Genomic DNA, 15,989 nt, shown 5'->3' with positions numbered 1-15,989 from the left:
ACGCACACACACAAAAGAACAATGTGGGAGGTGCTGAGAGTGGAGAAATCCCATCACTATCTCTTTTCTTAAAAGAAGCTGAGATTTGCTCTGGGCGGAGCAAGATGGCCGAATAGGAACAGCTCCAGTCTCCAAATCCCGGCGCGAGCGACACAGAAGACCGGCGATTTCTGCATTTTCAACTGAGGTACTGGGTTCATCTCACTGGGGAGTGCCAGACGATCGGTGCTGGTCAGCTGCTGCAGCCCGACCAGCGAGAGCTGAAGCAGGGCGAGGCATTGCCTCACCTGGAAAGCGCAAGGGGGAAGGGAATCCCTTTTCCTAGCCAGGGGAACTGAGACACACAACACCTGGAAAATCGGGTAACTCCCACCCCAATACTGCGCTTTAAGCAGACAGGCACACCAGGAGATCATATCCCACACCTGGCCGGGAGTGTCCCACACCCACGGAGCCTCCCTCATTGCTAGCACAGCCGTCTGTGATCTACCGGCAAGGCAGCAGCGAGGCTGGGGGAGGGGCGCCCGCCATTGCTGAGGCTTAAGTAGGTAAACAAAGCTGCTGGGAAGCTCGAACTGGGTGGAGCTCACAGCAGCTCAAGGAAACCTGCCTGTCTCTGTAGACTCCACCTCTGGGGACAGGGCACAGTAAATAAACAACAAACGCAGCAGCTCTGCAGACGCAAACGACTCTGTCTGACAGCTTTGAAGACAGCAGTGGATCTCCCAACACGGAGGTTGAGATCTGAGAAGGGACAGACTCCCTGCTCAAGTGGGTCCCTGACCCCTGAGTAGCCTAACTGGGAGACATCCCCCACTAGGGGCAGTCTGACACCCCACACCTCACAGGGTGGAGTACACCCCTGAGAGGAAGATTCCAAAGCAAGAATCAGACAGGTACACTCGCTGTTCAGAAATATTCTATCTTCTGCAGCCTCTGCTGCTGATACCCAGGCAAACAGGGTCTGGAGTGGACCTCAAGCAATCTCCTACAGCTACAACCTACAGCTGAGGATCCTGACTGTTAGAAGGAAAGCTATCAAACAGGAAGGACACCTACACCAAAACCCCATCAGTACATCACCATCATCAAAGACCAGAGGCAGATAAAACCACAAAGATGGGGAAAAAGCAGGGCAGAAAAGCTGGAAATTCAAAAAATAAGAGCGCATCTCCCCCGGCAAAGGAGCGCAGCTCATCGCCAGCAACGGATCAAAGCTGGACGGAGAATGACTTCGACGAGATGAGAGAAGAAGGCTTCAGTCCATCAAATTTCTCAGAGCTAAAGGAGGAATTACGTACCCAGCGCAAAGAAACTAAAAATCTTGAAAAAAAAGTGGAAGAATTGATGGCTAGAGTAATTAATGCAGAGAAGCTCACAAACGAAATGAAAGAGACGAAAACCATGGCACGAGAAATACGTGACAAATGCACAAGCTTCAGTAACCGTCTCGATCAACTGGAAGAAAGAATGTCAGCGATGGAGGATCAAATGAATGAAATGAAGCGAGAAGAGAAACCAAAAGAAAAAAGAAGAAAAAGAAATGAACAAAGCCTGCAAGAAGTATGGGATTATGTAAAAAGACCAAATCTACGTCTGATTGGGGTGCCTGAAAGTGAGGGGGAAAATGGAACCAAGTTGGAAAACACTCTTCAGGATATCATCCAGGAGAACTTCCCCAACCTAGTAGGGCAGGCCAACATTCAAATCCAGGAAATACAGAGAACGCCACAAAGATACTCCTCGAGAAGAGCAACTCCAAGACACATAATTGCCAGATTCACCAAAGTTGAAATGAAGGAAAAAATCTTAAGGGCAGCCAGAGAGAAAGGTCGGGTTACCCACAAAGGGAAGCCCATCAGACTAACAGCAGATCTCTCGGCAGAAACTCTTCAAGCCAGAAGAGAGTGGGGGCCAATATTCAACATTCTTAAAGAAAAGAATTTTAAACCCAGAATTTTATATCCAGCCAAACTAAGTTTCATAAGTGAAGGAGAAATAAAATCCTTTACAGATAAGCAAATGCTTAGAGATTTTGTCACCACTAGGCCTGCCTTACAAGAGACCCTGAAGGAAGCACTAAACATGGAAAGGAACAACCGGTACCAGCCATTGCAAAAACATGCCAAAATGTAAAGACCATCAAGGCTAGGAAGAAACTGCATCAACTAACGAGCAAAATAACCAGTTAATATCATAATGGCAGGATCAAGTTCATACATAACAATCTTAACCTTAAATGTAAATGGACTAAATGCTCCAATTAAAAGACACAGACTGGCAAACTGGATAAAGAGTCAAGACCCATCAGTCTGCTGTATTCAGGAGACCCATCTCACACGCAGAGACATACATAGGCTCAAAATAAAGGGATGGAGGAAGATTTACCAAGCAAATGGAGAACACAAAAAAGCGGGGGTTGCAATACTAGTCTCTGATATAACAGACTTTAAACCATCAAAGATCAAAAGAGACAAAGAAGGCCATTACATAATGGTAAAGGGATCAATTCAACAGGAAGAGCTAACTATCCTAAATATATATGCACCCAATACAGGAGCACCCAGATTCATAAAGCAAGTCCTTAGAGACTTACAAAGAGACTTAGACTCCCATACAATAATAATGGGAGACTTCAACACTCCACTGTCAACATTAGACAGATCAACGAGACACAAAGTTAACAAGGATATCCAGGAATTGAACTCATCTCTGCAGCAAGCAGACCTAATAGACATCTATAGAACTCTCCACCCCAAATCAACAGAATATACATTCTTCTCAGCGCCACATCGTACTTACTCCAAAATTGACCACGTAATTGGAAGTAAAGCACTCCTCAGCAAATGTACAAGAACAGAAATTATAACAAACTGTCTCTCAGACCACAGTGCAATCAAATTAGAACTCAGGACTAAGAAACTCAATCAAAACCACTCAACTACATGGAAACTGAACAACCTGCTCCTGAATGACTACTGGGTACATAACGAAATGAAGGCAGAAATAAAGATGTTCTTTGAAACCAATGAGAACAAAGATACAACATACCAGAATCTCTGGGACACATTTAAAGCAGTGTGTAGAGGGAAATTTATAGCACTAAATGCCCACAAGAGAAAGCAGGAAAGATCTAAAATTGACACTCTAACATCGCAATTAAAAGAACTAGAGAAGCAAGAGCAAACACATTCGAAAGCTAGCAGAAGGCAAGAAATAACTAAGATCAGAGCAGAACTGAAGGAGATAGAGACACAAAAAACCCTCCAAAAAATCAATGAATCCAGGAGTTGGTTTTTTGAAAAGATCAACAAAATTGACAGACCACTAGCAAGACTAATAAAGAAGAAAAGAGAGAAGAATCAAATCGACGCAATTAAAAATGATAAAGGGGATATCACCACCGACCCCACAGAAATACAAACTACCATCAGAGAATACTATAAACACCTCTACGCAAATAAACTGGAAAATCTAGAAGAAATGGATAATTTCCTGGACACTTACACTCTTCCAAGACTAAACCAGGAAGAAGTTGAATCCCTGAATAGACCAATAGTAGGCTCTGAAATTGAGGCAATAATTAATAGCCTACCAACCAAAAAAAGTCCAGGACCAGATGGATTCACAGCTGAATTCTACCAGAGGTACAAGGAGGAGCTGGTACCATTCCTTCTGAAACTATTCCAATCAATAGAAAAAGAGGGAATCCTCCCTAACTCATTTTATGAGGCCAACATCATCCTGATACCAAAGCCTGGCAGAGACACAACAAAAAAAGAGAATTTTAGACCAATATCCCTGATGAACATCGATGCAAAAATCCTCAATAAAATACTGGCAAACCGGATTCAGCAGCACATCAAAAAGCTTATCTACCATGATCAAGTGGGCTTCATCCCTGGGATGCAAGGCTGGTTCAACATTCGCAAATCAATAAACATAATCCAGCATATAAACAGAACCAAAGACAAGAACCACATCATTATCTCAATAGATGCAGAAAAGGCTTTTGACAAAATTCAACAGCCCTTCATGCTAAAAACGCTCAATAAATTCGGTATTGATGGAACGTACCTCAAAATCATAAGAGCTATTTATGACAAACCCACAGCCAATATCATACTGAATGGGCAAAAACTGGAAAAATTCCCTTTGAAAACTGGCACAAGACAGGGATGCCCTCTCTCACCACTCCTATTCAACATAGTGTTGGAAGTTCTGGCTAGGGCAATCAGGCAAGAGAAAGAAATCAAGGGGATTCAGTTAGGAAAAGAAGAAGTCAAATTGTCCCTGTTTGCAGACGACATGATTGTATATTTAGAAAACCCCATTGTCTCAGCCCAAAATCTCCTTAAGCTGATCAGCAACTTCAGCAAAGTCTCAGGATACAAAATTAATGTGCAAAAATCGCAAGCATTCTTATACACCAGTGACAGTCAAACAGAGAGCCAAATCAGGAATGAACTTCCATTCACAATTGCTTCAAAGAGAATAAAATACCTAGGAATCCAACTTACAAGGGATGTAAAGGACCTCTTCAAGGAGAACTACAAACCACTGCTCAGTGAAATCAAAGAGGACACAAACAAATGGAAGAACATACCATGCTCATGGATAGGAAGAATCAATATCGTGAAAATGGCCATACTGCCCAAGGTAATTTATAGATTCAATGCCATCCCCATCAAGCTACCAATGAGCTTCTTCACAGAATTGGAAAAAACTGCTTTAAAGTTCATATGGAACCAAAAAAGAGCCCGCATCTCCAAGACAATCCTAAGTCAAAAGAACAAAGCTGGAGGCATCACGCTACCTGACTTCAAACTATACTACAAGGCTACAGTAACCAAAACAGCATGGTACTGGTACCAAAACAGAGATATAGACCAATGGAACAGAACAGAGTCCTCAGAAATAATACCACACATCTACAGCCATCTGATCTTTGACAAACCTGAGAGAAACAAGAAATGGGGAAAGGATTCCCTATTTAATAAATGGTGCTGGGAAAACTGGCTAGCCATAAGTAGAAAGCTGAAACTGGATCCTTTCCTTACTCCTTATACGAAAATTAATTCAAGATGGATTAGAGACTTAAATGTTAGACCTAATACCATAAAAATCCTAGAGGAAAACCTAGGTAGTACCATTCAGGACATAGGCATGGGCAAAGACTTCATGTCTAAAACACCAAAAGCAACGGCAGCAAAAGCCAAAATTGACAAATGGGATCTCATCAAACTAAAGAGCTTCTGCACAGCAAAAGAAACTACCATCAGAGTGAACAGGCAACCTACAGAATGGGAGAAAATTTTTGCAATCTACTCATCTGACAAAGGGCTAATATCCAGAACCTACAAAGAACTCAAACAAATTTACAAGAAAAAAACAAACAACCCCATCCAAAAGTGGGCAAAGGATATGAACAGACATTTCTCAAAAGAAGACATTCATACAGCCAACAGACACATGAAAAAATGCTCATCATCACTGGCCATCAGAGAAATGCAAATCAAAACCACAATGAGATACCATCTCACACCAGTTAGAATGGCAATCATTCAAAAGTCAGGAAACAACAGGTGCTGGAGAGGATGTGGAGAAATAGGAACACTTTTACACTGTTGGTGGGACTGTAAACTAGTTCAACCATTATGGAAAACAGTATGGCGATTCCTCAAGGATCTAGAACTAGATGTACCATATGACCCAGCCATCCCATTACTGGGTATATACCCAAAGGATTATAAATTATGCTGCTATAAGGACACATGCACACGTATGTTTATTGCAGCACTATTCACAATAGCAAAGACTTGGAATCAACCCAAATGTCCATCAGTGACAGATTGGATTAAGAAAATGTGGCACATATACACCATGGAATACTATGCAGCCATAAAAAAGGATGAGTTTGTGTCCTTTGTAGGGACATGGATGCAGCTGGAAACCATCATTCTTAGCAAACTATCACAAGAACAGAAAACCAAACACCGCATGTTCTCACTCGTAGGTGGGAACTGAACAATGAGATCACTTGGACTCGGGAAGGGGAACATCACACACCGGGGCCTATCATGGGGAGGGGGGAGGGGGGAGGGATTGCACTGGGAGTTATACCTGATGTAAATGACGAGTTGATGGGTGCAGCACACCAACATGGCACAAGTATACATATGTAGCAAACCTGCACGTTGTGCACATGTACCCTACAACTTGAAGTTTAATAATAATAAATAAATTTAAAAAAAAAAAAAAAAAAAAAAAGAAGCTTATGTTTGCTTAAAAAAACTTCTCTGAACTATTCTGTCATTTTTCCTCACCTTACAAATATTCTCATGCATTATTTATGTGGGTGCTACATGCCTATACATCTACCATTTGGCTATTACTACCTTCTCGGGTACTATGTACGGCATAAGACACAACCACCATAAGAATAATGAGATCAGTTGAACCTTACGTACACAGTGGTTTTTAACAGTCTATACAAAATAACACTCACAAAGGTGAAGAGTGCAAAGAAAGTCCATTATCAGAAGGTGCTCTGACAACTTAACAGCAGAATAACTCTGAATGACTTGATTGAACATCAAATGTCTATAAAGTATATAAAGCATTATATACTGATCTGTTGAACACTTAATAACATTTTCATGTCTTAAGATTAGTCTCAATTAAAAATGCTAACTATATTTAGAAACCAGCCATTTAGTAATATTTTAAATATGCCTAACTTTTGACCAAGAAATTCCACTTCTTGCAATTTATCCAAAGAAAACCTCACCAGTACAAAAAGATACATGTATACTATTGATGAGTGTATACTGGAGAAGGTCATTCGTTTGCATCTATTAAAATAAAAGTACATACTTTTTCACATGGAAATTCTACCATTAAGCAGCATCCTTTCTAAGAAATATAGGCATATAAAAAAATTTGATGTAGCATTTTTGTATTAAAAATTTAGAAACAATTGAAATGCCTATGAATAAGGAAAATGGCTAAATAAGTGTTTCATCCATATCATGGAATAACAAAGACTTTTGTGGCCTTTTTTTTTTTGAGATGGAGTTTCACTCTTGTTGCCCAGGCTGGAGTGCAGTGGCATGATCTGGGCAACCTCTGCCTCCTGGGTTCAAGCGATTCTCCTGCTTCAGCCTCCCGAGTAGCTGGGATTACAGACGCCAGCCACCGTGGCCGCTAATTTTTTGATTTTTAGTAGAGATGGGGCTTCATGATGTTGGCCAAGCTGGTCTCGAACTCCTGACCTCAGGTGATCCACCGGCCTTGGTCTCCCAAAGTGCTAGGATTACAGGCGCGAGCCACCACGCCAAGAAGAGATATTTTAAAAGAATCAACTAGGTATGTACTCTGATGTAGCACAAAGGAAAGAAAGACGTTGGGCCATTCTATGTAGAGCATACTGCTCAGTGGGACTTGAGGCAAGTGAGGAAGTTACAGAAGTATATAAGCCTAAAGTATTATTTGAAGGTTTTTTTAAAAGCAGTATTCAAGTATTACTTCATAATTCTTAAAAACTAAACATTCTCCCTCAACTTTTGAGCAAATGCTTTAAAAAATGACACCAACACTCATTTATTACAGTTGTGATTAGTCAAAAGATGGAGAAGTGATTTTTTTTTTCAGTTTAAAGTAACCATCTCCCAATCCAGAAAAGATTAGGAAGTGATCTCATTCTACCTGCTTCTAAGGTGTCTGGCTCATCAGGTCTCTGGGCAATCTGTAAGTAATAAAGCAGAGAGCCATACAAGTGAGTCCTCACTCGCTGGAATCCACCACCTAGGGAGATTAGGAAGATGTCAAATGAAAATCTTTTCTCAATTAAAGTTAAAACAAATACAATGGATAGAATTTATAGAAATTTTAGACGAAAAAAACCTGTCTTCAAAATGAAGTCTAACAGTTTCTTCAATATGATGTAAAGTGAAGAATCTCCAATAGAAGCAAAACCCACTAATGGGTTCTCTTCTGGAGGAGGTGAGGTGAAGGAACTATCAAGCATAAAAGCGTAATGGGCATCTGCTGGTCCCAAGACTGATGTTTGCTTCTGTTCGGTGAGGACGGCCTGGCTTAGGTGAGCAGTCAGTGTGAACACTGCCCCGGCGACTACAGGCATTAACTCCTGCGCTGCTTCATCATCCAGTATCTTAAAGGACAAGGGCAAATTAGAGTGAGAATCCTGCTTTCAGCTATAATCATTAACAAGTTTCACAGCTTTTTTTTTTTTTTTTTTTTTTTTAGATAGGGTCCCGCTCTGTCACCCAGGCTGGAGTGCAGTAGCATAATCTCAGCTCACTTCAGCCTTGACCTCCTGGGCTCAGGTGGTCTTCCCACCTCAGGAGATTGGTCTCAAACTCCTGGGCTCAAGTGATCCTCCCACCTTGGCCTCTCAAAGTTCTGGGATTACAGGCATGAATCACTGCATAAAGCCCATTAACAAGTTTTATATATATTTAGCTTGTCAACTATGATAACAATATAAGAATGGAATACAGAAATTAGTCAAAAAAAAAAAAAAAAAAGAAAAGAAAAGAAAGAAAAAAATCTAATATACACAGAGAAATTTAAATATGATGCTAGGTAATGGGTGTTCTTAACCAGAAGGGATTCCTATCAGAATTCCCTAAGGAGGTTTTCTTTTTGAAATTCACATAAATGGTCTCACCATTACATTCAGTAGGTCTGGGGTGGGCTCTGTCCATGTGAACTTTTACAAAGCTCCCTAGATAATTCGGACACACACTCTGGTTGACAGTCACTACTGTACAGAATTAATCCCTTTCTCAAGGAAAGTCTTAATGTTGGTATTGTGCAATTCTATTTTATTCCTAATCAAAAATGGAAAACAATTGGGGTGCCAAAATTTATTCGTTTAAAGGATACATATTTGTTCAGCAGTATAAAGTAATTTAGGAAGTATGTCACCTTATCATGCACGTCTTGTAAAATATCACGAATAATCAGTTGTCGATCCTCTGCCTGAATGAGGTCCTGGGGACAAGCTGTCAGTATAATTTCTACCAGTTGCCTCCACGACTCCAGAGCGTGACGTTTTGCATGAAGACACTGCAGCAATTTATTTCTTCCTACTACATACTGAAGTACAGTGCTGATTTCCTAAAGCCACAGGAATGGAATCACAAGGTTAAACAGGCAAATAAGATCAGTTATCTGTCAGTTACTCAGAAAATATCTATTTGGAAACCTACTACACACATGCCAGGAAGCAGATATCTTTTCATATTATTTCAGTAGCCAGGGCTATAAAAAATACTAATATATAAGGTGTGTATGTGTGTGTGTGTACGTGCATGAAAGGTAGGGGACAGAGGTGACATAGATAAATTTGTATTTTTTGACACTATCTTCTTTCTCCTTGTACCTATCTACTTATACTTGCTTACTCTAGAGCACTAGAATTATCTAAACTCCAAGTTCAATGGCATGTTTCCCTGACATCTCTTTTATTTCTTTGCCTCTTGCTTTGGCCTGGCCAGCTATGTCTCCATGCATGTGGTTCTTCCCATCTGACCTCTTACCTGTAACTTTCCACTTGTGATGACAAATGACCCTCCTCTCTCACTGACGGGGACCAAGTGAGGCATAATACAAAATATGGTCAGGCTGCAAATCCTTAACTAGTCTAGCAGAAAAGGTGTTATTTATTTTGGCATACCAGATAGTTCAGCTTATAAAAGTTATAAAATCAAAAGTGAAAGACTCCCTAAATGTTTAATTTTTAGGTAGCTTACTAATTAGCAAACTACACGTTAATATACTATTTTAGTCTTTTCACCAGCAACCTAAGTAGTTAAAAGGTTGAAACGAACACATACTCAATAGAGCTTACCTCCATGAGTAGAGGTCTCTGTCCTATGGCTGCCATACCCTGAAGGGCATTTACTTCAGCTACAAGAACCCTATGAAGAAGCTGGATAATTAGGAAAAGAAAGAAAAATAAGACATTTCAGACACTGGTAGAACAATAACACCTAGCAATTATCATAAACTGCCCTAAAGGGAAAGGCGTCAGATACTTTTATATATAATCTAACAAGAGCAACGTCCACTTTCCAGACCAAAATATTAAGTATCCCTTTTCAAGAAGTTAGTGTGATACATTAAGATTTATTTCAGGGATATTTTACAAAAACCACAGTCCTTCCTATAAACTAGTAAACCAATGTCTCTATCAGAAAGAAAACCTGTATGGTTCTATTTGTTTCTGATGACTTAAGATCTGAGCCACTTGACACTGCAGATATGTACTTTAAAGCAACCCTCACCTTGACATTGCAGACTGTCTGTCCCCGTAAATTCTTGTGTTCACAGTTAGCAATAACTTGTTCAATCTGAGTCCGATCAAAAAAATCCAACTGCAAAGGCTCAGGGATCTCCTGACTGAAGTCAATCGAGTCAAGAATATTTAGAATTTTTCGACGTACTAGAAATAACAAAAAGTAATTTGATTTTACTTGGGACATCGAAAGGAAGGGCAAACCATCATATTCAGTTGATTTTCAAAGACAGTGCTATTTTCAGAAATAGCATAAAATAGTCAAGAAACTGAAAACTGTATTGGAATCTAAATTTGATTTTATTTCTGATACATCCATTAACAAAAATATTTTCTTTCCTGTTGTATAATCCTTTTATAAAAAAATTTTCAGGTGGCAAATAATCCTTTATATAGCTTTTCTATACCAGTTCAGAGTTTGCAGGCACAGGCATAATAATCCCCTGAAGTTTTAAGCAATTTAATGTATTTCTATAAAATAAATTTATTACAAATTCAAAGGGGATTACCTTTCGTAGCAGTGTCAAAGTGAAGGAACCCAGAAACAGACCTGTTTTCATCTTCCATTCCTCCTTCACCATCTGTTGGAACGTCAATAATATTGAATCAGAAAAAGAAGAACATACTCTTAAAACTACATTTATTTGGAAATAACAAACATAAGGTATTTTATTTCTAGGTCATTGTTTCTGCATCAAACAGCCCTGTGCAAATGGATAATTAAAATGCAAAGATTGATGAGGACTTACTACCAACATTCATCTAATTCTTTCTGTCCCTATGGAATCCACTTCACTATTGTAAAGAGAATAATCAGATTCTCAAAAACGGCAAGATCCAATCATGCCAATGAGATGATTTTTAAAGTTTATACTTAATTTGCATGAATAATACATATTGAAATAGCTTAGGTCATGCTGGCTCAGTATGACAAACTCCACTGACAATTCTGTATGTAATACCGGTATGACTATAGTGTCATGTGGATGCTTAAAATAATAATAAATGACAATCATAAGATGAGTTAAAAGTTTTGTGCTTTAAGAAAAAAAAAATTCTAAAAGTGAGAAGATAGTTTTGGTTTATAGTCACATACTAAGCACAAGCTTCACATTTGTGTTTGTCTTCACAACAACTAGTCACCAGCACAATAAAACAAATACCAATAATCACCTGAGTACGGTTTCACTGGCATGTCATCCAGTAAGAGGTGTAGGAGCCTCTGGGTATGTGACCGCTGACGATTCAGAGAGGTTACCCTTAGTTCTATTGAGGCAGTTTTCATAAGCCATGACATCTGGTTCAGCATAGATATTTCATATTCTAGAATTTAAACATGCAAATTTTGTTTCCCAGAGTAATAACACAGTATCAAAACAGACTTAAATTCTGTAATTCAACAGATATTTCCCATGTAACAAAGTCAATAATTTATGAAACTCAGCAACATAAAATTTCTCATCTGTAAAATTACAAGAGAAAAAAAAAGATACCAAGGAAGAAAAAATAAGCTAGTATAAATCTATGAAAGATGAGCTAAAGTAAATGAAGAGTAAAAGAGAATCAAGTTTTCATTACTGATTTTAATTCCACAAAGATCCTGACTCTATCGTTTTTTGACACTGATATATAAAACAATATTTTAAAGTAATTTTCAAATACATAACTCAAAAACTATCATAGTTTGGTTTTGATTTCACAAAACAAATACTTAAGAAAAATTAAACTTAAATTGCATGATTTTATAATACCTCAATTAAGGATGTGGTTTAACATTTAATTAAGGCTGAGAATCATTTATACAGTAGTTTTTATTTTTATTTATTTATGTTTTATTGTTAAGACAGGGTCTCACTCTATTGCCCAGGCTGTACTTGAACTCCTGGCCTCAGTGATCCTCCTGTCTCAGCCTACCTAAGCACTGGGATTACAGGCGTGAGCCACCATGCCTGGTCCCACAATAAGAGTTTTCTAATCCAATACTATTTTAATATGCTTGACATTGAAACCCTAAACTGTGATAGTATAAACATAAAATTAACCAAATAACAGTAATACTAATAATAATTTCAGGCAAAGCTAAATGAAGTTTTATAAAACACATACCATAATAGGTAAGATGTTAATTTTTATTTTTAATTAGGTGTAAAAAGAGGGTTTCTAAAAGCTTCTTATATAAACAAAATCACAGAACTAAAAATAAGACACTTATGAAAATAAAGTGAAAAACCTCTTGCCATTAGATAGCTCTCAGAGGTCTAACACCATTATGCTAAAAGGTAAATTAGATGCTGACAATTACTAGTAATAGAAATTTGTTTATGGCATGTGTGAGTCCCAATTTCCTAAAACATAAAGATGATACAAGCTAAACTTCTAAAAAAACTCAATAGACCAAGACTGTCTGAATATAATTTCAATTCAGAAAACTGTTAAAAGTTGGTCAAAAAGAAAATAAAGTAGAATCCTGATAACACTTCATTAGCCTGGAATAATTGTTAGTCATGTCAATAAACTAAGTTTAAACTGTTTTCTACCATAATTAGTTTTCAACTTTTCATTTCAAGACCTGAATTGGTTTCAATACAAACACAAGAAACGAAAGTATATCAGGATTTTTTTTTTTCTTTTAAACAGTCTGGGAAGAGAAAATCAGAAATCTCTGTAAAACAATTTTCATTCAAAACCTTTAAATTCCCATTAATTTTCTTATCCCTTCAACACAATCTTTAAATTTTATTTGCCGTAAGAGAATCAAATTCCATCCTTGACAGGCTATATTTAAATAAGTTTTTGCCAGCAGTTAAAAAATCTTGCTTCTTTGAGCAGAAATTACAAAAGGAACCTAAAATAACAAAAAAGCTGAAGTATCTGAATTAGAACAGAATTCCCCCAAATATTGTATAAATAAAATAACTTAACATGGAATTACAAATGTGTTCTTATAATAAGTGAAAATAATGGCCTACCTTTGTTAGAAAATGGTAGATATTGCAACTGGGAAAATAAGAAATCCTGGCTGGTTCTCAAGTACCTCATAGTAGGACCAGACGTATCAGAGCATGCACATAACTGATATATGACCTAAAGTATTAAAGTAAGAAAAATCCCTAAATCAGCCTTTCTGTGTTATACATATTAAGGTAACAAAATATGAACTGAGACCTACTAAGTGAAAAACTAGGGCCCATCAACAACTCAAGTAAAATGAACAAACAGATGCACAAAACAGAAGCTCAGAGTTATGAACAGTCCTTGGCAGCCTAGCTCAAGAAAAATACACTGAAATATGATTGAGTGTTGATGACATTACTATAGAACTATTATTAATATACTTATGAACACATACACATACAGTTAATTAGTAAATTTTAGTATTTTAGCTTAATTATCAGTAGCAGGCCAGGCCTGGTGGCTCACGCCTGTAATCCCAAAACTTTGGGAGGCCGAGGTGGGCAGATTACTTGAGGTCAGGAGTTTGAGACCAGTTTGCTCAACATGGTGAAACTCCATCTCTACAAACATACAAAAAATTAGCCAGGCATGGTGGCGTGTGCCTGTAGTCCCAACTACTCGGGAGGCTGAGGCAGAAGAATCACTTGAACTCGGGAGGTGGAGGTTGCAGTGAGCCAAGATCACGCTACTGCACTCCACCCTGGTGAGAGAGCAAGACCCTGTCTCAAAAAAAAAGGAAAGAAAAAAAAATTTGTTAGTAGTAAATTACTTGGAAATAACTTCTGAGAACCATACGAGTTATATCTCAACCTCAGGAAGATTAAAATACCAAAACCAAAGCAAATGCAGAAATTACAAAGAAGATCCATCAATTCCACTAAATAACAATAAACTGAATAAAAATTTAACAAAAGAATAGATAAGAGAAAAAAGTTCTTATATTAAATATAAGAAAAAGTTACTAATTCTAATGTATATAAAGATCTCCATTACAGATATGAATAACATAAATATCTAAGTAGGTCAAAGGGTAAAAGCCATTTTATGTGAGAAAAATAAAAGTAGCCCATAATCAAAAATGTACATCTGTTTTCAGGAATTAAAAAAAAAAAAATCAAGATGATAATAGGTAGGTACCATATTATAAACCAGCAATGTATTTTTTTTTTTTTTGAGTCAGGGTCTCATTCTGTCACCCAGGTTGGAGTACAGTGGTGCAATCACAGCTCACTGCAGCCTCGACCTCCTGGGCTCAAGGGATCCTCCCAGCTCAGCCTCCCGAGTAGCTGGGACTACAGTAATTGCATACCGCCATGCGTGGCTAATATGAACATTTATTAGATGTTTTCCATGTACCAGGCACTTTAGACATCTTTATTCTGAGCACTATTAGTACCTAGTATAATTGTTATGACTACTTGTGAATTAAAATCTAAAGTCAAACACTTCATAGCCTTTGACCCGACAGTCAATCTTCATTATTTTCAGATTCCATATTTGCAAATTCACCTAACATGCTAAAATTTATTTATAATCCCCAAATCGATACTTGCAGTGCTTCCATGGTCCTTCATGCGCAGGAGGTAGAATAGCTACAAACTGCAGTCACCCAACTCTCATGCTCTCAAATGAAGCAATGCTTTTCCTGTTCCAGCTATCATACTATAAAAAGCGTCCTTTAAATGGTCTATTTAGTGCCACAGTTTTTGCATTTTTGCGCTTGTTGATTTTGCTGTTTAAAACAGCCCCCGAACATAGTGCTGAAATGCTGCCTCGTGTTCCTAAGTGCAAAAAGGCTGTGATATGCCTTTCAGATAAAATATTACATTAGATACATTTCATTGAGGCTGAGTTATAGTGCTGTTGGCTATGAGTTTAATGTTAATGAATCAACTACATGAAGTAAGGTGTCTTTAAACAGAAACACACATAAAACGTGATTATGAATTCATCAGTTGACAAGAATGTTGGAACCAGAAGCTTGTAGGAATCCTAGCCCGTATTTTCCACAGGGGCAATGAATTCACCAATTCAGTGTTCACAATGACTTTATAAAACACAACTACTGTGAATAACAAGAACTGACTATGAACCCTTGTCTGGAAATATATTCTCTTTTTTTTTTTTTTTTTTTTTGAGATGCAGTCTCGTTCTGTCACCCAGGCTGGAGTGCAGTGGCATGATCTCGGCTCACTGCAAGCTCCACTTCCTGGGTTCACGCCATTCTCCCGCCTCAGCCTCCGAAGTAGCTGGGACTACAGGTGCCTCCGAAGTAGCTGGGACTACAGGTACCCACCACCACGCCTGGCTAATTTTTTGTTTTTGTATTTTTAGTAGAGATAGAGTTTCACCGTGTTAGCCAGGATAGTCCTGATCTCCTGACCTCGTGATCTGCCCGTCTCAGGCTCCCAAAGTGCTGGGATTACAGGTGTGAGCCACCATACCCGCCTGGAAATACATTCTTAAGAAAAATAGAAAACAACCAAAGATTATTTATTTATTTACAATCTTGCCTCAGTCTCCCAAGTAGCTGGGATTACAGGCACGTGCCACAATGCCTGGCTGATTTTTGTTCGTTAGAGCTGAGTAAAAAAAAAAAACTGGGAACAACCTGAATGTAATTCACATTGTTGCAGCATAGAAAGTTTATACAGAGAGGAGTTAAAAGTGCACAAAATTTCATGTATACTAAATACAACTATAAACAATG

General features: G+C 38.3%; 1 protein-coding gene across 2 annotated transcripts in view; it reads right to left on the bottom strand.

The window, feature by feature from the left end:
• The window catches only part of NUP205 (nucleoporin 205), a 99,063-nt gene that overhangs the window by 28,321 nt on the left and 54,753 nt on the right, over positions 1–15,989 (bottom strand). For both annotated transcript variants that reach the window (XM_037991118.2, XM_037991119.2), the window contains exons 23-30: positions 13,294–13,408; positions 11,498–11,647; positions 10,834–10,905; positions 10,314–10,471; positions 9,878–9,958; positions 8,953–9,144; positions 7,906–8,173; positions 7,708–7,806 (exon numbers count right to left, since the gene is read on the bottom strand). In XM_037991118.2, coding sequence (XP_037847046.2) covers positions 7,708–7,806; positions 7,906–8,173; positions 8,953–9,144; positions 9,878–9,958; positions 10,314–10,471; positions 10,834–10,905; positions 11,498–11,647; positions 13,294–13,408 — 1,135 coding nt within the window. The remainder of the gene's footprint in view (positions 1–7,707; positions 7,807–7,905; positions 8,174–8,952; positions 9,145–9,877; positions 9,959–10,313; positions 10,472–10,833; positions 10,906–11,497; positions 11,648–13,293; positions 13,409–15,989) is intronic.

This window comes from Chlorocebus sabaeus, chromosome 21 (genome assembly GCF_047675955.1).
Source record: "Chlorocebus sabaeus isolate Y175 chromosome 21, mChlSab1.0.hap1, whole genome shotgun sequence".
NCBI lineage: Eukaryota > Metazoa > Chordata > Mammalia > Primates > Cercopithecidae > Chlorocebus > Chlorocebus sabaeus.
The sequence above is the reverse complement of the archived record's forward strand: the minus strand, read 5'-3'. Positions and strand labels throughout refer to the sequence as shown.